This window comes from Carcharodon carcharias, chromosome 2, assembly GCF_017639515.1.
Source record: "Carcharodon carcharias isolate sCarCar2 chromosome 2, sCarCar2.pri, whole genome shotgun sequence".
NCBI classification, from domain to species: Eukaryota; Metazoa; Chordata; class Chondrichthyes; order Lamniformes; family Lamnidae; genus Carcharodon; species Carcharodon carcharias.
Genome location: NC_054468.1, coordinates 183,309,654 through 183,336,003, shown reverse-complemented (window position 1 = coordinate 183,336,003; position 26,350 = coordinate 183,309,654). Strand labels below are relative to the sequence as shown.

At 39.9% G+C, this 26,350-nt stretch overlaps 1 protein-coding gene across 1 annotated transcript; it reads left to right on the top strand.

Moving 5' to 3' along the window:
- The first annotated feature begins 5,144 nt into the window (after positions 1-5,144).
- Positions 5,145-24,922, top strand: slc30a1a (solute carrier family 30 member 1a). The gene is made up of 2 exons (XM_041215641.1): positions 5,145-6,072; positions 18,662-24,922. The coding sequence occupies exons 1-2, from the start codon at positions 5,424-5,426 to the stop codon at positions 19,564-19,566; spliced, it is 1,554 nt and encodes a 517-aa protein (XP_041071575.1). The 5' UTR covers positions 5,145-5,423; the 3' UTR covers positions 19,567-24,922.
- Positions 24,923-26,350: the final 1,428 nt, after the last annotated feature.

Genomic DNA, 26,350 nt, shown 5'->3' with positions numbered 1-26,350 from the left:
TCTTACTCAGTCTTCTCTCTCCTATAACAGGCTCAGCATTGCTTCAGCATCAGTTCTTGATTTACCTTATCTTTTGCTCTTTTTAATCTTGATAGTGTGCTGACTATATGGCTTCTTGAATGTGAATATGGCCAAAGTTGCATACAATTTACCAAGGTTTCTCAAATAAATCTCTTCAACATTTTGAAAAATCTGCATTACACATCCCCACAAAAAAGCCAGCCACCATCAGATTAAATAAATAATTTCAGAGAAAATATATTTTCTTAGAGGTTGATGAAAATATAGAAATCACTGTCAAATGGAGCGTTGAAGCTTCTATCGTTGATACATTTTAAGGGGGCTTAGTGCATACAGGGACAGGGTGGGAAGAGGCTCATGCAGACTATGAACACCAGCATAGTCCAGGTAGGAAAATGGCCTGTTTCTATACTGGAGATTCCATGTAATTCTATTCACTCTGTTTTCAATTGAATGAAAAGCTGAATTGTTTAAATATCTCTTCATAAGTTGGAAATGTAGTTGGGGGTGGGGGGATAGTCGGGAGGGAGGGTCAGGGGGTAGTCAGGAGGGTTGGGGGTGGGGGGGGGGAGCCAGAGGTGTGAGGTCAGGGGTTGGGGGCAGTAGTTGGGTGATCAGGGGGTGTTTGGGGTGGGGAGGAATATAGTTAGGTGGGTCCAGTAGTGGGGGTTGGGGGGGGTGGGGGGGTGGTTTGGGGGTGGTAGCCACTACTATAGCTATCCAGGAGTCACAATTGGTTTTAATCCTTCTAACATTCCTTGGGTAACTATTCAGGTAAATGAGTCAAACCATCTGAAGTCTCCGACTTAAGAGTTTTAGAGGGTCTAGATGGTGGATCATTGCCCGATAGAAGTCAAAACTTCCCAGCAATTCCCAACAGTCTTTGCAGGACTTCCCAGGGATCCACCAGCGCATCTTCTGTGGTACCTCCAGAGTTTACCATCTGCAGACTTCTGCTGTTATGTCAGTCCCCAGACTTCTCCCCTCGGCCACTACCCTCGTTGATAACTGTTATAGAGTTGATTTTCCAGGCAACTTGGTGGAAACATTGAACTTTATTTACAAGACAGCAGCAGCAGCTACACGTGTGCATCTCACTCTATAACTAAAGAAGACCTCTCTCCTAGAGGTTCCCCCGTGCTCCTGACTCATCGGTTTGCACAGATCATGTGATCTTACAACACAAGATTATTCTTAAAGCTATAGTCCTATGTTTATCAGAACTATAATTATTACAATAACAATTTAAAATATCATTATCATAGCATCAGCCCCCCACCACTGCTAAAATCAATGGCAATCGTTATTTTCCCACATAGTTTTCACAGCAGTATCTTAGACTTAAAAATAATGGTGTTCATGACGTGAGTGGTGTAATTTATTTCTCCAAGTTCAGTCTTAGTCCTTCAAATATGTATTTTGCCTGAGCTCGTTTGCTTCGCACATGGTAATTGACAGAGAGGTTGGTGACATATACCGAGAATTCCCCCTTCTGGCGCACAGATCTTGCCATTGATAATTTACTCTATTTTCCTGCATTTCTAATGAGAATATGCATGTGGGCAAGATATTCTAATGATTCACTTCACAGCATCCATCCATTACAGGCTACAATGCCTATATAACAAAACTATTATCGGTCTAAACTTCAACCCGTTCCTCCAGATTATCAAGCACTGGAGTGTTTTGCAACTATCACAATCCGGCAGAATCACCCCAATAGCATCATCATCATTGGATAGTGAGCTCAGATGGAAATCAATGACCCTCGCTGATGGTGCCCCGGGACCTGTAAACACGTAACAAAAACAAAAATACCTGGAAAAGCTCAGCAGGTCTGGCAGCATCTGTGGAGAGGAGCACAGTTAACGTTTCGAGTCCGAATGACCCTTCAATAGAACTAATTAAAAATAGAAGAGAGGTGAAATATAAGCTGGTTTAAGGGAAGGGGGGGGCGATAAGAAGAGCTGGAGAGAGGGCCAGTGATAGGTGGAGATAACCAAAAGATGTCACAGACAAAAGGACAAAGAGGTATTGAAGGTGGTGATATTATCTAAAGGAATGTGCTAATTAAGGGTAGAAAGCAGGACGAGCAAGGTACAGATAGCCCTAGTGGGGGTGGAGTGGGGTGAAGGAATTGAAAAAGGCTAAAAGATAGAGATAAAACAATGCATGGAAATACATTTAAAAATAATGGAAATAGGTGGGAAAAGAAAAATCTATATAAATTATTGGAAAAAACAAAAAGGAGGGGGAAAATCGGAAAGGGGGTGGAGATGGAGGAGACAGTTCATGATCTAAAATTGTTGAACTCAATATTCAGTCTGGAAGGCTGTAAAGTGCCTTGTTGGAAGATGAGGTGCTGTTCCTCTAGTTTGCGTTGAGCTTCACTGGAACAATGCAGCAAGCCAAGGACGGACATGTGGGCATGAGAGCAGGGTGGAGTGTTGAAATGGCAAGCGACAGGGAGGTCTGGGTAATGCTTATGGACAGACCGAAGATGTTCTGCAACGTGGTCACCAAGTCTGCGTTTGGTCTCTCCAATGTAGAGGAAACTGCATTGGGAGCAAGGAATGCAGTAGACTAAGTTGAGGGAAGTACAAGTGAAATGTTGCTTCACTTGAAATGAGTGTTTGGGCTCTTGGACGGTGAGGAGAGGGGAAGTAAAGGGGCAAGTGTTGCATCTTCTGTGGTTGCATGGGAAGGAGCCGTGGGAGGGGGTTGAGGTGTAGGGGGTGATGGAGGAGTGGACCAGGGTGTCACGGAGGGAATGATCCCTATGGAATGCCACCGGGGGGGTGAAGGGAAGATGTGTTTGGTGGTGGCATCATGCTGGAGTTGGCTGAAATGGCGGAGGATGATCCTTTGAATGCGGAGGCTGGTGGGGTGATAAGTGAGGACAAGGGGGACCCTATCATGTTTCTGGGAGGGAGAAGAAGGTGTGAGGGCGGATGCGTGGGAGATGGGCTGGACATGGTTGAGGGCCCTGTCAACCACCGTGAGTGGAAAACCTCGGTTAAGGAAGAAGGAGGACATGTCAGAGGAACTGTTTTTGAAAGTGGCATCATCAGAACAGATGCGACAGAGGCAAAGAAACTGAGAGAATGGGATGGAGTCCTTACAGTAAGCAGGGTGTGAGGAGCTGTCGGAGTCGAGGTAGCTGTGGGAGTCGGTAGGCTTGTAATGGATATTGGTGGACAGTCTATCACCAGAAATTGAGACAGAGAGGTCAAGGAAGGGAAGGGAAGTGTCAGAGATGGATCATGTGAAAATGATGGACGGGTGGAAATTGGAAGCAAAATTAATAAATTTTCCCAGGTCCAGGTGGGAGCATGAAGCAGCACCGAAGTAATCCTCGATGTACTGGAGAAAGAGTTGTGGAAGGGGGCCGGAGTAGGACTGGAACAAGGGATGTTCCACATACCCCATAAAGAGACAGGCATAACTGGGGCCCATGTGGGTACCCATAGCCACACCTTTTATTTGGAGGAAGTGAGAGGAGTTTAAGGAGAAATTAATTGTTCAGTGTGAGAACGTGTTCAATCAGACGGAGGTGAGTAGTGGTGGATGGGGATTGTTCGGGCCTCTGTTCGAGGAACAAGCGGAGAGCCATCAGATCATCCCAGTGGGGGATGGAGGTGTAGAGGGATTGGATGTCCATGGTGAAGAGGAGGCGGTTGGGGCCAGGGAACTGGAAATCGTTGATATGATGTAGCGTGTCAGAGGAATCACGGATGTAGGTGGGAAGGGACTGGACAAGGGGAGAGAGAATGGAGTCAAGATAGCAAGAAATGAGTTCCGTGGGGCAGGAACAGGCTGACAAACTTGGGCTGTTTGCCCGGTATTAACGCTGTTTTTCACACTCATTTACTTAGAGCTGTTCCTACCAGGCGTAAAGCCTGCTCAGGAGCCCAGCTCTCTGTAAATCAGCTGTAATATTAAAGCGCTATCCGGACACTGCTCACCCCTCCCTAGTGACAACCACACCCTCAACAATGTTCACTTTCTTCCCCCGCACACCCGACACTGCTCACCTCAACACTGCTTAACCCCACCAGCCGCACCCGTGACTGTGCATACCAATCCCTCTCTCCGGTTTATATTGATCTCTTTTTTGGTTTGATTATTTTAATTGTGGAAAAGCTGTCAATCTGACTTCCTCAAATCTTCAACTATGATGCAATACTGTGATTTCCCTTAATGATTAAATATCGAAGCTGGGTTTGCACAGGTCAACAAAATATTCCTGAGGATGTCACGTTCAACTCATTATTTTGGAATCCAAGTGGAAGGAATTAAATTTGAATGTTGGTGGGAAGTTTTTTGAAAAATTAAAATAAAAACCCCCCGTGAGTCTGTTTAACAACTAAACAGAGTTAGATTGTATTAATACTGACTTGACCAATATCTGTTTGTATTGCATATGATCCGTGAACTTATTGTATATGCATGCAATTAACAGGTAATCTTTAACCACAGTTTAGTTGGCATGAATAAAAATAAAACTTGGAAAGAACAAATGGTACAACGTGCACACATTCGAACTAAGCTGTTCTGCTAGGAGTTTTGCTTTACATGTTTAAACTATTGAAATATTACTTTCCCCTAATGCTGAGTCACACTAAATGATGCATTCTGGTTTAGACCTAAAGATTTTTCTCGACAAGTGTGAAACGATCAAACAGGACGGTCCGTCAATCATTGACAGGGACCAACTCCTTGACAAGAAAGACCAATCAGCATAGCGCACGGCGAAGACAATGGTGACCGCGTGTACTTGACACAACTGTCAGCCAATTAAAGAGAAAGAGATTGAAAGCAGTAGCCAATAGACGCCAAGTTAAGGTGGGACTGGGATGGAGCCGAAACATTGGTCGTGGATTGATTTCGGGACAATGACAGCTGACAACGTCACAATCGCTGGGTTAGGCAATAGGAGGAGAAGACAAGCCATACTTTTAAAACCCAGTAGAGCGGTGCGCAGAGTGGGCAGGCTGAAAATGATTGACACCATAACCGACGAATAGGAATGATCGCTAATTAGCTTCAACCAATTGGCTTCGGATGGAGGCAGGGTTTGGTGAAAGCCCGGGAGGGGGTGAGACAAATGGGTCCGTGCTGAAAGGGAAAAAAAAATACCGTGCGCAGAAAAAAAAAACCCGCCGGGTGCAAAAGTTTTTTTTATAACCGTCTGCATAGTTACGGGTTGGGTGAAACAATGAAAGGGCAGTTTCCCCGTTCTCTAGAACTTTCAGCTTAAGTCTCTCTCTCTCACGCCTCGCACCTTTTTATTTAGTTTTAAATTCCAGCCGTTATTTTAGACGTTAAACGGCCCTTTGTTCTTTGGAACGGCGCCGTTTTTTTTCCGCCAGCCGTTCGCTCTGCTGACAGACTGAGGGAAGATGGACTGCGAACCGAATCGGGCACGCCTGATGTGCATGCTGTGGCTGACATTCGGCTTCTTCGTGGTGGAGGTGGTGGTGAGCCGGCTGACCAGCTCGTTGGCCATGCTCTCCGACTCTTTCCACATGCTGTCAGATGTCATCGCCCTGGTGGTGGCCCTCATCGCCGTGCGCTTCGCCGCCAAGACCCAGTCGACGGCCAAGAACACGTTCGGCTGGATCCGTGCCGAGGTGATGGGAGCGCTGGTCAACGCCGTCTTCCTCACGGCGCTCTGCTTCACCATCGTGCTGGAGGCCATCGAGCGCTTCAGCGAGCCCCGGGAGATCCAGAACGCGGTGGTGGTGATCGGGGTGGGAGCCGCCGGGCTCCTGGTCAACCTCCTGGGGCTCTGCATGTTCCATGGCAGCGGCGGCGGAGCGGCCCACGGCCACTCGCACTCTCACTCGCACGTCTCCAGCTCGGACAGCGGTCTCTGGCTCCGCAGGAAGAAGAGGGCCGAGGCCGACAAGCTGTCCAGTAACGGGACAAGCGTCCGCGACCAGGAGGAGATCAACATCCTGGTCAGCGGCAGCACCATCAACGGCGTCAACCCCGACAAGCAGGACGTGTTCGGTACGTGTAGAAGTGGTGACCCCCGACTTCTTAACGGTAAATACACTTATTTAATATTTGTGGTCAACCCTGGGGGCGAGAGCTCGGAGCCAGCTTGCTGGGAACGGGGCTGCAATATTGACTCGTTATAGAGCAGTCAAGAAGAACGAAACCTGTTGTTCTCTTTGGTTCTTTGCCACATCACTGGGAATGTGGAAGATTCATTTTACTTGTATCAATTCGGTGTTTTTGATCATAGAAAAATGTCATGGCTGATTTGTTTACTATACCCACTGTAACCCATCTCAACCCAACGCGACACGATGTCCGCACAAAAAACCCCAGTGAAAAAAGCACATTAATTCTAATTCTAATAAGTGTTTGATCTCCACCTTATTTCCAAGGCATTACCTGGCGTTGTTTCCTTATAATTTGCTTCAGGTAACGACCGAGATGACTTTAAGCCACGCAACTAACGTTCTGTTTTACACTAGCAATGCTCGCCAAAATCGAATATTCAGCAAACCTTTGGACTATTTAAACTGTAATGTACTGAATTAAGACCTATGTTAATTTTAATGAAAAAGATTTGTACTGTATCAGGTTTGCAAACTAATGTCCAATATTATGGCTGTTTGTCTTCCGCCAAGCACCACAGTATTAGATGCCCATGGTGGTAATGAGATGCGCTATACAGCTGCTTTACATTCTTTGAATGGGATGTCCAAATTCATTGCCACATATTTCAATAATTCCAATGCCAATTTGACGGTTATGTTATAGGGCTTTCAACTGTGCACTGCTTTGCATTGCTCCAATGCAAGACCTACAGTACAACCGAGTATTGATGATTTTAAAAATCAAAAGATCTTGACGAATATTGGGTATAGTGCAAGCTGACCTTGCTGACCTGATTTAACTAGTTCAAATGATGCCTAACAAATTGGCTTTGATTGCAAAGTAAAATCCAATTGTGCAGATTGAATACTAAAATGTACATTTTAAAATATAATTTTTACCTGTAAGCTGTATTCTTTTATGAGGATTACTTTAGAAGATGCTGGGAAATAGTGGGAAAAAGGTAATATTTGCTTGGCATTTTACAACACACAGGCTCCATGTCAGTGTTTATGTTCCACATTAATCTCTTCTCATGTTACTTCATCTCTTAATGATAACATACCAGGTCTCATCTGGAGTACTGCATTCAGTTCGGGGCACCATACTTGAGGATGGATGTAAAGGCATTGGAGAGAGTACAGAGGAGATTCACAAGAATGATTCCCAGGATGAAGAACTGTACTCTGAGGATAGATTGGAGAGGTTAGAACTTGGAGGAAAGAAGGTTGAGAGGACCCTGAGGGGTATGCACAGGATAAATAGGGAGAAACTGTTCCCACTCAAGTGAGCATCAAGAACCCAAGGGCATACATTCAAAAGGAGTAAAAGTGATATGAGGAAAAATCTTTTTCACCAAGAGGGTGGTTGTAATCTGGAACAAACTTTGTGAAAGGGTAGTGGAGGCAGGTTCGATCGAGGCATTCAAAAGGGAATTGGATGGCTATCTGAAAAAAGAGAATGTGCAATGTTACGGGGATAAGGCAAGGGAGCGGGACTAGGTAGAATGCTCTTTCAGGTGGGTTGAATGGCTTCCTTCTGCACTGTAAAGATTGTGATTCTGTGACATCCTTCTATTTCCATTTTTCTTTGTGCATTCATCTGGCATCCCCTAAAATGTTATTTCTCTCGCCACTCCATGTGGTTGTGAATTCCACATTCTGTCAATCTGTGTAAAAAGAGTCTTCTGAATTCCTTTATTAGATTTACTAGTGAATATTTCGTATTTATGGCGTCTAGTTTTAGGTTCCCAAGATGGAAACATCTTCTCTATTGACCTCCTTTATAATTTATTGGTGTGGACTAGCTTTGTACGTGAAGACCATGCACACTCATGGCTGATATCTGGGTCTCTTACAGTGACGAGATAAAAAGATCAGAAGCAAAAGGCACAATGGTGTGCCATGATACCCATCCTTTTCTCTGTGCACATGGAAGTGGTACTATTTCTGGTGAAGTATTGACTCTGCTCCACCTTTTAGCTACTTAAGTCAACTATATTTTTGAAAAATATTCATAATCTGAGGATCTTAGAAGCATATTAAGCATCATGTCCAGACAAATTGGTGATGTTGGCTATCACCAACTTGTTTGACTTGGCTCAGTTATTAGTGTTCATAGCTTTGAGTCATAAAATTATAGTTCTAAGCTCTGCTGCACTATTGGAGATGCCATCTTTTTATTCAGGTCCATGTAAAGCATTCCATGGCACTATTCAAAAAAGAACAAGTAGTGTTAGTCAAAATTCATCTGTCAACCATTGTCATCGAAACAAATATATTATCTGGTCATTCTTTTTTCATTTGCTTTTTGTGGGACTTGCCATGTGCAGTTGATTGCAGATAGTTTCTACACATCAATAATTACATCTCAAAATGATTAATTGATTTGTGATGAGCTTTGGGATGTTGCAAGGGTCAATGCAAATACAAATTTGTATAATGTATTTGGTTTTGAGTGTGAGGTTTCTTCAGGTCACTTTTTATTTTGGATCATATCCACAATCAGTGGAGTACACTGTTTCGAATAATAAGGCTGCTGGTATATGTTGATTGTCAACTTCTGTTTTATGGCTTCATGTTCCCCTTCAAACTGCAGCATTATTGGCATGCATGCCTCTTGAGTCGTTGGCCAATTTTCTTATTCTTGCAACTTCTACTCCATATCTGATCATTTCCCTGTTTATTATGTGTAGAATGATGCAGCACAAGAGGCTATTTGGTCCATTGTGCCTGTACCAGTTCTTTGAAAGAACTATCCAATTAGTCTCATTCCCTTTCCCCTTTCCAATAGTGCTGCAAACATTTTCTTTTTTCAAGTATTTATCCAATTCTCCTTTGAAAGTTATTATTGAACTTGCTTGCTTCCACCATCCTTTCAGACACTGCATTCCAGATCATAACTTGCTGTGTTTATATAAAAAAAATTCTCATGATGCATGGGGTTCTTTTGCAAATTACCTTTTAAATGCATGTACTGTGGTTAGTGACCTTTCTGTCCCGGAAACAGTGTCTCCTTATTTATCTATCAAAATCCTTCATGATTTTGAACATCTCTTAAATCTTCTTTAACCTTTCCTGCCATAAGGGGGCCAAACCCAGTTGCTGTATCTAGTCTTTCCACATAACTGTAGCCCCACAACTCTGGTACCATTCTGGTAAATCTCCTCTGTACTCTCTAAGGCATTGACATCCTTCCTAAAGGGTGGTGTCTAGAATTGAACACAATACTCCAGCTGGGGCCTAACCAGTGATTTATAAATGTTTAAGGTAAGTAACTTCCTTGTTTTTGAACTTCATGCCTCTGTTGATAAAGCCAAGGATTCAATATGCTTTTTTTTAACAGCCTTCTCAACATGTCCTGCCACTTTCAATAATATGTATATGTAGTACATCCCCAGGTCTCTCTGTAACCCCTTTAAAATTTATAACATTTAGTTTGTATTGCCTCTCCTCATTCTTCCTACCAAAATGAATCACTTCACATTTCTGTTTTAAATTATATCTGCTGTGCCCATTTTGACAGTCTGTCAATGTCTGTTTGAAGTCAGGTACTATCCTCCTCCACTGTTTACTACATTTCCATTTTGTGTCATCTGAAAATATTGAAAAGATGCTCTGTACATCCATGTCCAAATCATTAATATACACCAAAAAAGAGCAACAGTCTTCACAGTGAGCCCTAAGGAACACCACTGTACACATCCATGTGGTCTGAAAAACAACCATTTACCCCTAGTCTTATGCTTTCTATGCCCTTAACTATTTTTTATTCATGCTGCTAATCTCCCTTTAATCCCATGGGCTGTAATTTTGTTTACAAGTAGTCCAAGATGCACTTTGTCAAAGCCTTTTGAAAGTCTGTGTGCACTTTCTTCATCAACTCGATGTTACTTCATCAAACGACTCAGTCAGGTTCCTAGTTTCGTGCTTCTCCCTGCTCTATCATTTTATCAGACCCTTCTAATTTGTTTTCGTTTCAGCCTTAGTACTGGACAACTCCTCATCTTCAGTGATTTCATTCTTCTCCTGAACCCATCCTCCCATAGTTCTATTGGTTTCCCTGTACAACTTTCCTCCTTGAGCCTAATGTTTCCCAGCCACGCACATGGCTACACACTCAATCTCATTACCTTGCGTGTCTTTTGAGATGTTTGTGGTTTCTGTCTGTGCTGAGATGATGTGCAACCACCTTCTTATTTCCATTCTTGTGCATTTCTCTGGCAATATTTTCTTGTGTGAAATAGTACTATTTGTATTGTGGAAGATGCTGCAACTTGTGGAAGCCCTAATTAGGTTATACTTGAGTTGTTAGAGCAATTGCCTATACTCGGAAATGCAATGCTTGACTAGTATGAGGTTTTGGTTTGATTTTGGGGATGGAAGTAACTGATAGGTTCTTAGAATTGTTGGTTGTGACATTTAAGAAATTTGCGTAGAAAACTGAAAAATTTGAGAGGTATTCATTTGGACAGAAAAATTCAAAAGCTGCTTTTGCGGCAGTTTTTTCAATTAACTAAAATCAGGCCTAAATTAACTTCACTTAAAGTCTTTGGAGGTGGAGTCAGTTACCTAGGATTGTAGAGAATGTACACGTGATTGAGAATGAACAGTCTTTTCAAACTAATGGAATCATAGGATACATCAACGGCAGTCTAAAATAAATTGCAAATTTTCTCTTTGTTTATTTCACTAACATGAGCTGCCAAGTATTATGGCCTATATCTCACTATCCAACCGTTAATGAAAATGCTAGACTGCAAACTGCGGCACGTTGACAAACATTGGTTTTATAAGCAGTGCACTATAATTAATTGTTGGCCAAACAAATATTTTTTGGTTTACCTGAACTATTACATTCTTCCTCTACATAATCCAGCATCTGAGCTGGCTTATTCAGATCACGAGTACCATGAAGCATTTAGGCATTTCAAGCTTATTCTTTATTTCGTATCAGGAGCTTATCTCTAGAAGAAAGACAAAATGTATAATAACCAAATTTCCATAAGGAAATAGCATAAAATAAAGCAGTGATTCTCAAACCTGTTGGTTGAAGGTCTTCTTTTCAAAGAGATTAGTATCTATGATTATGCAAAAAATACTTGGAAGTGCTGCATGTAAAGAATGTTTTAAGAAAACATAATTACGTTTGTGCCACTTGCTGGCCTCCTCGTGAGACAGCCAGCCCATTCTCTGCTGCATATGTGGCAGCTGGGCTCTGCTCCCACCTCCCACTTTTTGCAGACCCCATGGAAATTCTCTACCGATTCTAGTTTGAGAGCGACTGAAGTAGAAATTAGGAATAGAATTTGTAGTACATTAAATTTTAAAAGATAGACATAGCTTTACCGAGCTGTAACCATACTGGTCATTTGTTAATTTTGGATTAAATTTTAATGCTATCCAAATACAATAGGACACACGTTATCTCAGTTGGTACATTCCACAGTGTGTGTTCTTTTTGGTTTCTCAATGACCAATCATGTTTGCAAAATGTTCATTTGAATTTTGGCCTAGAATTGAATAATTTTTACTTTTTTAAAAAAACAAACCTCTATTTTATATTTCTATCCAAAATTAGCCCTCTCCCCACTTAGTAATGGAGGCAAGATTGCTTAAAGAGGGAAAAATTTATTTTGCTGTATTGATGCTAATAGTTTAATATTAAGTGTAGAATGATGCATGTGGTTTTAGTATTAAATACGTATTGAATTACAGTAAAATTAAAGGAAGTAGTTTTTTTTCAAATCATAGAAATGAATAGCACAGAGTCTAGAGCAATCCAAAATTCTGCACTCTCCCCATAGCCTATATGGTCCTCTGCTTCAAATATTTATCCAACTTTCTCTTAAAAGATGCTTATATCTACTTGACAATTCCTGTGCAAAGCATTGCATCCTCCAATAACTAACAGAAGTTTCTCAACTTCCCTCCTCCCTATTATGAAAATTTTAAATTTGATGACCCCTTGTCTCTACACAAATTGTGGTTGGTTTCATTGTGAGCCACTAGCCAAGATAACTGAACTCCCAAAAATGCTCTGTACAGAGGTGGTGTTAAAATTTTAAAGAGAGGGAAATATAGTTAACTCATTCTGCATTGTACCAATTCTGTGAACCCTGACTGAGAAGTATGTACAATATACAAAAGGGTTTTTGTTACTTACTCTGGTTGTGGGATGAATCATAGCTTAAAGATAAAAGAAATTTTCAGCTTCCTTGTAGGTAATTGACGTCAGTACATGATCTTTGCAATACCATTTGAAACAACAAAACTATAAGCAAATAGCTTGTGTTTTGACAGATTCCTTAGCTGTATCATATATTTTCACAAATGTTTGAAACCAATTTATGTGGTGCAGTTCTTCAGTTCTTAACAGTATATTAGGCAAGTAAAAATTATTAGCTTTATCCTACAACTCAATGTATTGCTGTAGCTCATTCAATCAAATGAATGATTGCAACTTTCACCTGTACAGCAGCAGTATTTTAACTGCTTTTAGCACAGATGGCCCATCATTTTTAGGAAATTGATCGCAGATAGAAAGATATCCTAACACACTAATGATAAAACATACAATTTTACTCATATGAAATTAACACAGAAACACAAAAATAGTGACTGTAGTTGAGTTTGCCCTCCTAACTTAAATTGGTTGAATGATTTGATTTGAATATTTGATCAGAAAACAAAATAAAATCAGCTGTTCTGGATATTTGTAGGAAAAGATTCTCTGCCATGCTAGAAAGTTAAAAGTGAAGTTCTGAGCTGATTTTTTTTCATACCATACAGGCCTTAATGACATTGTTGTAACAAATGAAAGGCTGCAGTTTTTTTTTGGAAACTGTATGTCTATTGTCTTATTTTGATGACATACCCTGAACGACCTTGCTTTTATTGATTGTCACCAAATCATAATCAGAAGCCGATGACAACATTTGCATTTTGTATAGGCCAGGTTAGTTTTGTAGCTAAGTGACTTAATGAGATTATAGTCATTTTGTTCAAGCCATCCATTTTTCTCCCCTGGGCTGCAGCATGTGCCTTGCTTTTTTAAAAAAAAATCTATGACTTGAGGCTACTTGTATGCCAGTATTGTGATCCAGTTTTTTAAGGAATGTCATTATTTTAAGTATCATTTTTGATTTGACAAATTATCTGATAAAGCCCAGAAGTGAACGATTGATAGCTGTGAAGCTTGCAGAACATAGTTCGAGAGCAAGTTCTGTAAGCATACAAAGTAAATTTTGTGGAAGCAGTACAAAAACAAAAGTGTACTTCACAGCAATACTGCAAGTACTTCTAAAATTCTGCATAAAAATTTATATACAGATAGTCCATAGTGATTTTAGTATGAAGGCTGAGGAATGGAACTATTTGAATAACTTTTTCAAAGTATTGCCCCAGTTATGATGGGCTGAATGGTCTACTTCTGTGCTGTCTCATTCTGTGATCCTATAAGAGGCTTCCAGATGTGATAACTCACCACCAGTGAGCTTACATTGGTATTGGATTAGATTCACAGATGCCATCAGTTGGACTTTATTCTGTTTTTATATCCCCCATCATCTTAAAGATGGTATGTTTTGTGACTAGCCTATTCAGTTGTCAAAACTTATTGTTGGCTTCTTTTAAATATTGAGTGTGAAAGGCTTTGCTTTTTGTTATATGATTGGTTAGGTAAAATATAATTGTTCATTTGTAGTGTAAATGATTTCAATGTGTGTGCGTGTGTATGTACTTTATATAATATGTTATAGTTTTTAAGCCCTCTGTAACAGAGAGACCTAGAATCATAGAAGTTTGTAGTACAGAAAAAGACATTCATCTTTGTTCGAGTTATCCAAAACAATGCAGCTGCCCTACACTCTCCTTCAAACTGTGCATGGCCACAAAGCTGTCAAATTATCATTTATAAAAAAAATCAGTTGATTCCTTAGAGTCCTTTAGGGAAGAAAACCTGCTATCCTGACCAGATTGGGCCTATATGACTCCAGTCCCATCCCAACATGATTGACTAGTTATATAAAACCAGGAATGGAAAACAAATTCTGGCCTTGCTAATGGCATCTATATCCCACTAATGAATGTATTAAAAGAAATGCTTGAGAGCTATTGAGAATGTAAATAGGACTGCTTTGCCTAATGTGAACAGATGGATATGTATATTTGCACACACTGCTTTTCTTGATCTATATTAATGACTTGGATGTGTAAGGCACAATTTCAAAATTTATAGATGGCACAAAACTTGAAAGGATTGTGAGCTGTGAGGATAGTGATCGACTTTGAAAGAATTTAAACAGGCTATTGAAATGAGCAGACACATGACTGATGCAGTTTAACACAGTGAAGTGATACGTTTTGGTAGGAAGAACAAGGCGAGGCAATTTAAACTAAACTATATTATTCTAAATAGGGTATGGAACCAAAGAAACCTGGGGCTATATGTCCACAAATTGTTGAAAGTGAAGGTGGGTTGTGAAAGTGATTTTAAAAAAAAGCATGTGGGATCCTGGGCTTTATAGAGAGAGGAATAGAGGTACAATAGCAAGGAATTTAGTGATGATCCTTTTTAAAACACTGATTTGGCCTCAACTGGTGCATTGTGTCCAATTCTGGGCACTGCACTTTAGGAAGTATGTGAACACTTTAGAGAGAGTACAGCAAAGATTTACAAGAATAGTTATGGGGAAATGGGAATTCAGCTATGTGGATAGACTGAAGAATCTGGGGTTCTTCTTAAAGATAAAGAGATTTGATGGAGGTGTTCAAATCCAAAAATGGTCTTGAGAGAAACTGTTCCCATTGTCAAAAAGGTCAAGAACCAGAGGAAACAAACTTAAAAGTGATTGGCAAAAGATTAAAGGCACCAGGAGTAAAGTTTTTTTTGCACAATGAATGGTCATGATCAAGAATGCTGTCCCAAAGGGTGGTGGTGGCGGATTGGGTGGTGGTGGCGGATTGAATCATGGCTTTCAAAAGGAGATTGGAGAAGCATCTGAAGGAAAAAAAATTGCAAGGCTCCAGGGAATGGGAGTAACTGAATTGCTCTTGCAGAAACTGGACAGACTGGTATACAGCACAAATGGCTATTCTATGATTCAAAGGATGTAAATGTTTTGCATACGTTTTTTGAATGCCTTTTTGTAATGTATAGCGCTTGACTACTTCCAAACTGGTATTCAATGTCATTACCATCACTGAATTCCCTCAACTTTAAACTCCTGGGTGTCACCATTGGTCCAAAACAGCTCTGGGCAAGCCACATAAATGCTGTGGCTGCTAGAACTCGTAAGACACTGGGTATTCTGCAATGAGTGGCTCACCCTGACTCTTCAAAGCATCTTCAAGTCAGAGCGTGATGGAATACACTGCACTTGCCATTGATGGGTGCAGCTGTATCAGTGCTCAAGAAGCTCCAATAGCATCCAAGAAAAGCTCACCATCATCTCCCATCCAAAGACACACCCATCCTGACATGAATATATATTCCTGTTCGTTCATCACCTTTGGGTCAAATTCCTTGGAACCTGGAAAGAATAAGCTGGCCTTGTGAATCTGTGCTGCACTCGTTCCCAGAATGTTACCAGGGCTCCTAGGGTTAGATTACATAATCTATACTCATATTCTTTGAAATGTAGAAGGTTAACGGGTGATTTGATTTGGTTTTTTTTTGATTTTGGAAGGAATTGATAAGATAGATGGAGAGAAATGCTTTCCACTAGTGGGGGAGTCTGGGTTCAGAGAACCTAACAGTAAAATTAGTGCCGAGCCATTTGGGAGAGAAGTTGCAAAATGATTCTTTGTGTAAGATGTGGGAGGGGTATGGAACGTTGTCCCACAGAAAGTCATAAATGCTAGCTCAAGTAATACTTTTAAATCTAAAATCAATAGAACTTTGCTATCCAAAAGTATAAAAAGGATACAGAGTTAAGGTGCAGATTAGCTATGATCTCACTGAATGATGGAATGGGTATGAGGGGCAGATTGCCCTATGTAACTCCCTGTCTGACAGTGCTATGTAAACTGAAGTAATTCAAGAAGATGTCCTTAAATATACCAGGTTATAAGGCCCATAGGAAAGATGGGGAACATAGTAGCGGGCGAAGAGTAGCCTTTGTCATTAAGGATGAAATCATTTCAAATGCAGGAGGATATAATGTGACATAAGCAGGCAGTGGAGCCTTTATGGGTAGAATTGAGAAATAGGAAAGGATTTAAGACTGTAGTGCGAGTTGTATAGGCCCCATAGTAGAAGCGGCAAAGAAATGGTCAATTACTTAAATGCAGAGATTGGATAAGCATGTAGTAAAGGCAATGTGGATTTAATGGGGTGTGGAGGGATTAACTTTTATATAGACTGGGATAATCAGATGAGCACATATCAGAAAGGTAGTGAATTTCTTGTATTCAGAATGGTTTTCTGCAGCAATGGATAGTATATCGGGGGGGATGGATGGCTGCCCCTCTGGGAAGCAAAGTAGGTGTTGAGTCATAACCAGAATGCACTGTGGGTGCACTAAAAAGGCTGACAGTGGGACTTCTGCCCCTCACTGGGGAGGAAATCCCGCCCTCAGCTGCTGGCCAATCAGATTGGTCGGCAGCTCCAGCAACCCTGGCAATGCCAAGAGCACACTCGTGGGTGCTGCCAGGACTGCAAGCAGAATACCCATAGATCCTGGAGCAAGGTAAGTCCAGGGAATTGGGTGGAGAGGGTTTCGACAGTTTAGGGAGGGGGTGAGGAATTTTTGAAAGCTGCCAGTTAGGAAAATATGGAGTGGGGGTACTACCTTAGGGAAGCTACAACCCCGAAGCACTAAGGGCAACCCCCTGAAGATAGTAGCCCCCTTGCCTCCCCGCCCAAATTTATTTTTTTTTTAAAAGTGCCTACTTCCACCCAATTGCCCACATATTATGGCATGGGCGGTGTATTATCAGGGTCACATTATTGGGGTTAGTTGGCTTGTTGACAAGTTCAGTTGTCCCTTGCTTTGTTATTTAAATGCGGTGGTCAGGCTTCAGCGTACACTCACCTCCAATATTATGGGGCTGAGTGTGGGGGTGGGTGGAAAGGCGATGGGGTGGTCATCCACCCTATTTTATGCCCCCCCCCCTCACCCCACCTTGCTGAAAACACATTTGGTGGGAGCATGTAAAATAGAAACATAGAAAATAGGAGCAGGAGTAGGTCATTAGGGTCTTCGAGCCTGCTCCGCCATTCAGTAAGGTCATGGCTGATCCTCTGTCTCAACGCCACACTCCCACTCTCTCCCCATACCCCTTAATGTCTTTAGAGTCTAGAGATCTATTTCCTCCTTAAATATATTCAGTGACTTCCTCCACAACCTTTATTTCATAGAGAATTTCACAGGTTCACGACCTTCTAAGTGAAGAAATTTCTCCTCATTTCAGTCCTAACTGGCCTACCCCATACCCTGAGATTGTGACCCCTTGTCCTGGACTCCCCAGCCAGAGGAAACATCATCCCTGCATCCAGTCTGTCTAGCCCTGTCAGAATTTTATACGTTTCAATGAGATCTCCTCTTATTCTTCTTAACTCCAGTGAATACAGGCCTAATTGACCCAATCTCTCCTCATATGACAATCCTGCCATCCCAGGAATCAGTCTGGTGAACCTTTGCTGTACTCTCTCTATGGCAATTATATCCTTTCTTAGGTAACGTCCAGCCCATTATGTCTTTAAGCCAAGAAGGAGGCATGCCATATTAGATTTAGTGATGAGTCATATTTGGTTAACAGCTGGAGTATTGTGTGCAGCTGTCAATACCACACCTCGGGAAGCATATGTTGGTCTTGGAAGGAGTGCAGCATAGATTTGTCAGAATGATACCTGGTTCCAAGAGCTAAATCATGAGGAGAGATTAAACAAACTAGGAATGTATTCCCTGGAATTTAAAATGTTCATGTGATTTGATAGAAGGTTTTAAGATATTAAGGAGAATAGATATTGTAGATAAAGAGAAATATTTTCCACTGTCTGGGTTGTCTAGGACTAGAGAGTGCAGTATATAAAATTAGAGCCAGATCTTTTGGGAGTGAAATTACGAAACATTTCTACATGCAAAGGGTGTAGAAGTTTGGAACTCTTGGATAAATTGTTAAACTTAAAACAAATTGGTTAACAAAAATCTATCAAAGATATTAAGGGATACAGGAGCAGGATGAGCATGTAAATTTAGGTCACAAATCAGCTAATGATAACATTGAATGGTGGAACAGGTTCAAGGAGCTAAATGGCCTACATGGAGTATGAATGGGTTATGATCTTGTATTGTAAGATGTATCCTGTGAGGGACAATCCTGAGGCAGGTCACACACTGAACTGTCATTGCCTAGCTCTTATTGGCAGTGGAATTTACAGCAAGATGTCTGTTGCCCTAGGAATAGTATTTTAAAACAATATAAAAATTGAAATTATAAAAGGTGGGGAGGAGGATAAAGAAATGCTGTAGATCTGCAATTTTAAAATGTCTTTTGTGTCTAATAATGTTTGTATTTCAATATAGATCTACTGAGGGACAATAGTACGGAGGGCCTTCAACTGAATGGAATTTCTGTTCTTGACGATCATCGTGATGAATTTGGAGATGTTGATGATTCTGCATCGCAACTGAACATGCGTGGTGTCTTTCTCCATGTGTTAGGAGATGCCCTGGGCTCTGTCATAGTGGTGGTAAATGCACTGATATTTTACTTTGTTTGGAACCCATGTCCTGAAAATGGGCCATGCATTAATATGTGTCTACACGATCATTGTGTTGATCGAGAACATCTAAATGGCACACAGTCAAACATGTCTGAAAATAGTGAAAATATTCCAGAAGCTGGACCCTGCTGGGTGTTGTTCTTAGATCCCACATTATGCTGTATTATGGTATGTATCTTGCTCTACACTACCTATCCTCTTCTGAAGGAATCTGCTCTTATTCTATTACAAACAGTCCCTAAACAAATAGATATGCAGTTAATAAATGAGAAACTGCGCAACTTGGAAGGTGTTCTTGCTGTACATGAGCTTCATGTCTGGCAGTTAGCTGGTAGTAGAATTATTGCAACAGCCCACATTAAATGCCGTGACCCAACTGCTTACATGGATGTAGCGAAACGCATTAAAGACTTTTTCCACAATGAAGGAATCCACGCCACAACCATCCAACCAGAATTTGCTTCAGTGAACTCTGAATCACGTATTTCCCTTTGTGAACTGCCGTGCAAGACTCAATGTGCCTTAAAGCAGTGCTGCGGCAATGGCGAGAAGTCCTCTAGCGATTTAAAGTTGGAAACTCCATCTACTCATTCTCTTGAGGTCATCAGGGAATCCCCTGAACACCCCAGTGTGAGGACTGAAAGAAATGAAAGTGGCAACAATGCAGTAAAAAACAAAGACACACAATATGAATCAGCTGTGTAAATTTAGCCAACCTAACTTTAGAAGTGATGTGGTACTTTATTGACTTAAAATTTTGGGGTTGTCAACTGGAATTGATTGGCACTGAGTTAAAATAACTGTGGCAGATAACACAAATGTTATTGAACTTGTTCCACTGCTCCTTGATTTATAAATGGCACATTCCAAAGCAAACTCGTGGACAACTGATCAGAAACTTCTTGAATCTGTTATCACAGTTTTGTGACAAGCAATGTGGATAGTGCATCACTGACTGTGTCAGCAGAAAAATGTATTTAATTATTATTAAAGGCTATAGCATTTTGGGAAATTACTTAGGTTTTTCTATAAACAGTTTTATATAGATTGATGTAAGAGTTATACATCAACTTGCAAACGCTTTGTCCCCACCAATGTGAGTTGCTGCTATATAAAACTGGGGAAGGTGAGCAAGGGTTGTGGTGTGGAAACCAGCCCATTGAATCCAGAGTGTTAAATCTAATAATTGGTATTACGCATGGGTAATTTGCTTTGTGTGGTTAAAATGTGACCTTTTATCATTTCTAGCTTGAAGATTGCATTTATTGTATTTCTCTAAATTATTAGATAGCAGAAATGTTTTTGATAAAGAATGGTCTGTGTTAACCCTTGCATTAATCCTGTTGGTTATAACCGGTAATCATAAGTAATGTTTTAACACTCTGATATGCAGTTGTACCCCAGCCAATAACTTTGTTTCTGCCTCTTTGAGGAATAGCTTTCCTCTGGACCAGTTTGTAAAAAAAAAAATATATATATACTGAAATACGCAAGAACAAGTGCTGTGGGCTTATTTCAGAAAAAATTGTCAACTAAATCTGTAGGATGCAGATTTCTGAACTGGTACATTGAAGGTTGAGTGCATACTAAACAAGTGGACGACTGTAGCAATGTACAGCTTAGTGATTTGTTTTAAACTTACTTAGTTTCATTTTTGGATTGGTTGAAACCAGAAATTCTGATTGTCCTATTTAACACAATACATTGTTTTGTTCCAAACACAACAAGGTATTTGGACTGGATACTCCCATTTTTCAGTGGCACTTCCAATGCTACTGTTAGGGGACTCAAAATTTGGATGGATTTTTGTCTTTAATTTCTTTCTCAATGGAAGAAGCATACAGATAAGGTAGTTAGTACGCAACAAGCAGTACTTGCCATGCAGTAATGAAGTACAAAAGGCTGTGTCAAAACCTGGAGGAAAAACATACTGTAACTTTTTTTTCTAACTTCCATTGCTATTTTGATAATCATTACTTTGAAAGTTTAAGCCAGTAGTTTGATAGGCAAGCAAAAATCCATGCAAGTTTGAGATTAGCCTAAGTGGAGGTGTCAGGCAGCTGCAGAAATATAAAGTGATTAACTTTTGTTAAACATGAATTCTGTGTAATGATTACCATGAATTTTGAGGAAGCTAATGACACACTGTTAACGCTTTATATGATGCACTTCTAAATCTCAAAACCATTTCCACTGAAATGTTGATGAAAGCATACAATTTCTTTACAAAATTGGATCAGGTTTCAGTTTCTGTATTTTCATTGTGGTTTTTAAACCATAGCTTTCTGCTCCCTTTTGTAGAAGTACTTTTAGATTTTAATGTGGCATCATCTGCAGAAATTATGTAAAGTTTCACATTGAGAAGCTTGTGAATTGTTGTCCACTGAAATTTGCAGCCAAATCCTCTGGAGTAAACCTGAAGTATAATACCTCCTCCCATGACTTCGACCATTTCTACCTTCAAAATGTTTAAATTTAAACAAACAATGCTCTGATGCTAGATTTGAAGAGATACACTTGTGTTTTCACCCTGATTTTAGTAAAGTCCATTGGGTGTTTGCAAGTTTCACATTAATTCCATTAAAACTGTGAAAAATACCCTACTGTGTGAGTAGACTATCAACCCAAATGTGTTCCACCTGGAGTCACAATTTTAAACTAGCATTGAGGTGTGCTACTGTTGATTACAAGTCTGTTACTGATTGTGATAGTGGTGGGAGTGATATTAGAAGATGAATGAAGTGTCTTGACTGAACATTGACACACACAGGCTTGAAAATAACTTCCCAGTATTCTAAAGAAGCCCAGCGACTATGCTATTGAGTTACTTTTAGAATTGGGGGGGAAAAAAGAAAGAGATCAGGCTTATTTTTTGAGTTTTAAATAGATCAGCTGCAAGTGGAAGTTTTTTTTGGGTCCAGAAGTCCTCATTTATAGGTTTCTACATAAATTTTAAATGAAGGTAGTAAGCAATTTTTGAAGAAAGCAAAAACATAAATGCAATCTAAGGTCCAAATTTAATAGAAAGGGAGAAAAATCCAGTGAATATCATGAAGGAGGTAGCATGTACTTTTAGAAAACATAGTGTATACCCTAAGAGCAAATCATAATTTTTAAAAATTCGTCCATGGGATGTGGGCCTCGCTGACCAGGCCAGCATTTATTACCCATCCCTGGTTGCCCTAGTTTAGAGGGCATTTGAGAGTCAGCCACATTCCTGTGAGTCTGCATTCACATGTAGACCAGACCAGGTAAGGATGGCAGATTTCCTTCCCTAAAGGACATTAGAAAGGTTAGAAGGTTATTAGAAACTTTTTTTAAAGTGTTTTGTTCAATGGTTTACAAGAAAATACATAATGAAGCAAGTCTCTCTTTTTTGGATTCATTAAATGCATTAATACTTTTCTTCCTCAAATTGTTTTGCTTTGTTCATATGTATTCTTGCATTAAATTCTACTCCTCCATGTCAAACACAATGACTTCTACAACTGATTCTGTGGATACTTCAGATTGAACCAACTCAAATCTTTACAATTGGGTATCATATATTCGTAATGCCAATTAGAACACACATTTCTGGTGTGAAAATCGTCATTTTAATCTATGCATGCTACAGCATTGTGTGGATTCTACTCTGGAGAAAGAAGTTTCACACTAGGTCTCAAACTTGGGGTAAATTTTTGAAAGTGATTTAACTTGAAGATATCTTCCTGTAGCTAATAGAAAAGCAATCTGACTTGGTCACTGTATAAAAGTTTTGGGACATGGGATGGATATGACATTACTATTACAAAGCAAGTACAACACTTTGGGTCTAATGTTGATATGAGAAAAGACATTACTTAGTTATATATCGGTAATTAGGACTTTATTTACATTTCCAGAATGGTCGTTTTAGTTCTTGGAGGGGATGATTTGAAGCCAAAGTGTAAATTTCATACTAAGAGTTCTCTCTCTCAGATGCCTCCAAGGAGCATTTGTTAGACCAAAATTAAAACGTAAAATTCCTATTTAGAGGAAAGTATGAATTTCATGTGCATCCCATAGATTCTTTACACTTTATGACCTGGGGGAAATGTAACAAATTGTGTATCAGCAGTTTGATCTTATCCATTTGAAATTATAGGATGCCTTATAGCGATGGTAATTTAAAATCTGCAGCAGCTTTGTCAGTTTCAGTTGGTACAGCAGCAATTTTGCACACCCTAGTTAACAAGAAATTGATGAATTTCAGATGCCACTTGCCATTTCGAGCCTTATTTGTTCAAATCACATACAATGCAATGATTTGAATTTCATCCTTGATCAGGGATCAATACAATTAGAACTATTTTGTCAGAAAAAGTTACAAAACAAAGGCTTTTTGGCAGTATGCTTAAAGTACTGCTACTTTTTTTTGGAGTGGTTTAGAATTTTTAGAAGAATGTTTAATGAAGTGTATGTTGTTTTGAAGAAACTGCCTCCAGGTGAGGGATATGATAATCATCATCTTCTTGGGTAGTCCTTTGGGATGGAGGATGACTTGTTTCCATTCCGGTTTGATGGGTTCTGAAATGGCTGATAAGTCCAGTGCGCGATCTGCAGACTTCCCCCACATGTGCGGCAAGTGATACTTGAGGGGTTGGGTAGATTGTTTAAAGGTTTGTGCACTCCCCTGACACTTCGACTTTGCCTCTGCACGTTCCCGATAAAGTTTCTCCATGTTTTCAGTGCCTTCCCGAATAAGTCTTCTCCATTTTGGTTGATCACAAGCCATGGTCTGTCATTAGTCGGGGGTATGTTTGACCTCTTCAGGGATGCTTTGAGGACTTCCCTAAAGCATTGATGATCATCAAGGCAGGCAGGATAAACAATGATCACTTTAGTTAGTTGTGCACTGTGACCAAATTGGTAACTTGGTGATTCTTGTGTTAATCACAGATTAACTCACTGTCCACAACAAAAATATTTTATTTCCTGTAGTTGCTTAAATCCATAAATAAATGTAAAAACCATGTCTTTCATAAGAAAATTCATACTGTGGTTGTATAGTCAAGGCAGTGCTGTTATGTTTGGACTTTATAATCAAATGAGCTAAACCTTGCTGGGATGTGTTCACAAATGATTTAGGGCACGTGATTTCTACCTTTGCTGTATATCAGAATTGCTGCTGAAATACTGTGGATTTGCACAAATGTTTGAGTACTGAAAATGCCAGTCTCTTAGAGCTATTTATTCAATTTCTGTATGTATGTACTTGAATTTGGGTTGAATTAATTTTGTGGTACAAAAAGCTGGGCAAACCTTTAATAAAAACATTTTTGGGGGGAGGGGATGATCCTTAGGTTGTACAAATAATCGTGTATAATACAAAAGTCTGTTTATTTAAGAGTTGTAACTAAAATCAGTGGAGAATTATTTTTTTTTCCCAAAAGTGTAACCTTTTCAAAAGACATGAGTCCAATTGGTCGGGCTTACAAACCATGTTCCAAGTTTCACCTTCAGGTGTCCTGTGTGTCTTATTAACGACTCCAAGCACTCTAATATCTGTACATCAGTTAACGAGGCTGATGTGGCTCAGGTAATGAAAATTGTGCATGTTGGTTGGAGTACAGCAATTCAGGGGTTTTAGTTATCAGTATAATATGTTTATAGTGCAGTGAGAAGAGTTGTAAGCGAGGACATAATAAGATGATGTATATGTTAATCATCTAGAAATTAATCCTGGTCTCTCATTTCCTTTTTAAAAGTAAATATGGTGTTTGAATAAGAAACCTCATCTTGAGCACTAACAATTTTCACTTTTAAGTATTAGATTTGTGTAGTGTATGTATGTTTTCTTTTTGTTTACTTTAGTAATGTTGCCAGCCTAATTCTGGCAGTGATTCTGGTGCAGTTCTAGGCACCATTATTTTATTTTTTTGGGGGTTAAAATCTGTACACTGCTACACTCCTCATCTGGAATTTTGATTGCTGTTGTAAATATTGCATTTGTAATTTTCCAAAGTTATTCCAACTTCGTATAGTGACAATTTGAAATATTTCAATGTATTGATACATTATAAACATGGTCTTGACAAAATCTGGTTTGTGTGTCCTTTTTAGAAACAGCTGGTTCAGGTTAAATTTTTGGAATGCTTACTAGGGTTTTGCTCCCTAATTAGATTAATAGAAAGGGTGCTTTTCAGGATATCAAGTTTCTACTTTCATAACTTGATGTTAAGAATGATGCTAACCCAGTAGTTATGGAGCATGAAATGGGCATTAGAAGGAAGTTATTAGTAGTGAATTCATGGCCTGACAAAATGAAAAATACCAAGCTTTAGTTGATGGGTTTTGTTGCTGTTTTTGGAATTAAAATTGATTAATGTGGCTATGGCAGTGTTTATTTAGAATTTGATGGTCACCTGGAAATCATCCACCAATCCATTAACAAAATACTTCTAATGTTGCCGAAACATTAAAATAATCAGAACTATAAGACCATAAGACATAGGAGCAGAAATTAGGCCATTCGGCCCATCGAGTTTACTCCGCCATTCAACCATGGCTGATAAGTTTCTCAACCCCATTCTCCCGCCTTCTCTCCATAACCTTTGATCCCAATACCAATCAAGAACCTATCTATCTCGGTCTTAAATACACTCAATGACCTGGCCTCCACAGCCTTCTGTGGCAATGAATTCCATAGATTCACCACTCTGGCTAAAGAAGTTTCTCCTCATTTCTGTTCTAAAAGGTCTTCCCTTTACTCTGAGGCTGTGCCCTCGGGTCCTAGTCTCTCCTACTAATGGAAACATCTTCCCCACATCCACTGTATCCAGGCCTTTCAGTATACTATAAGTTTCAATCAGAAACTATTTGACAAATGAATCAAGTGATCCCAGTGTTTATGTTGCCTAAGATAGGGTGCCCTTGGGTGATCAGGGATGTCTCTTTTGCCCCTTGGGTGCAAACAATAGGGCATTGTGTCTCATTTGAGATTTAAGTCAATGTTCCCATTAATTTTCATACCTCAGGATGCTAATAATGAATCTTGGTGTTCTGATTTGGAGCAATAGTACTACAAATAGTACATTTGAAACCTCCACATTCATAAAATGTACATAGGACAAACCGGAGAGCACAAATGCAGTCTAAATAACCAAGTTCCCAAGCATTGAAAGGCAGGATATGACAGGAATCTGGATTATGTTTGACCCTAAAGCCAGAGGTTGGACACTTTTAGTCTAAGAAGGTTCTTTTGTAGACTGTTTCATATGTTTTTTTTAATCTTTAGTATTTTGTGATTTTTGGCTTTAATGGCATGGAAGGAACTTCTTAGATCAAGATGTCCAACCTCTGGCTTCAGGGCCAAACGTAATCCAGAGTCCTGTCAAGCCAGGCCTTTTAAAACTTGGGTTAAATGGCAATTGACAACTACAATTTGATCCTTGTCCCTGTTCAACTTATTGCAGTAAAAGTTTGATTCAGATGGGGTGTAAAGTGATTGCTACAATTTGAGTGCATT

Excerpts from the sequence above, each read along its gene's own strand:
- slc30a1a (XM_041215641.1), top strand. The coding sequence starts at position 5,424 with ATGGACTGCGAACCGAATCGGGCACGCCTGATGTGCATGCTGTGGCTG. Across the intron at positions 6,073-18,661 it reads TGACCCCCGACTTCTTAACG|ATCTACTGAGGGACAATAGT; the intron begins GTAAATACACTT and ends ATTTCAATATAG.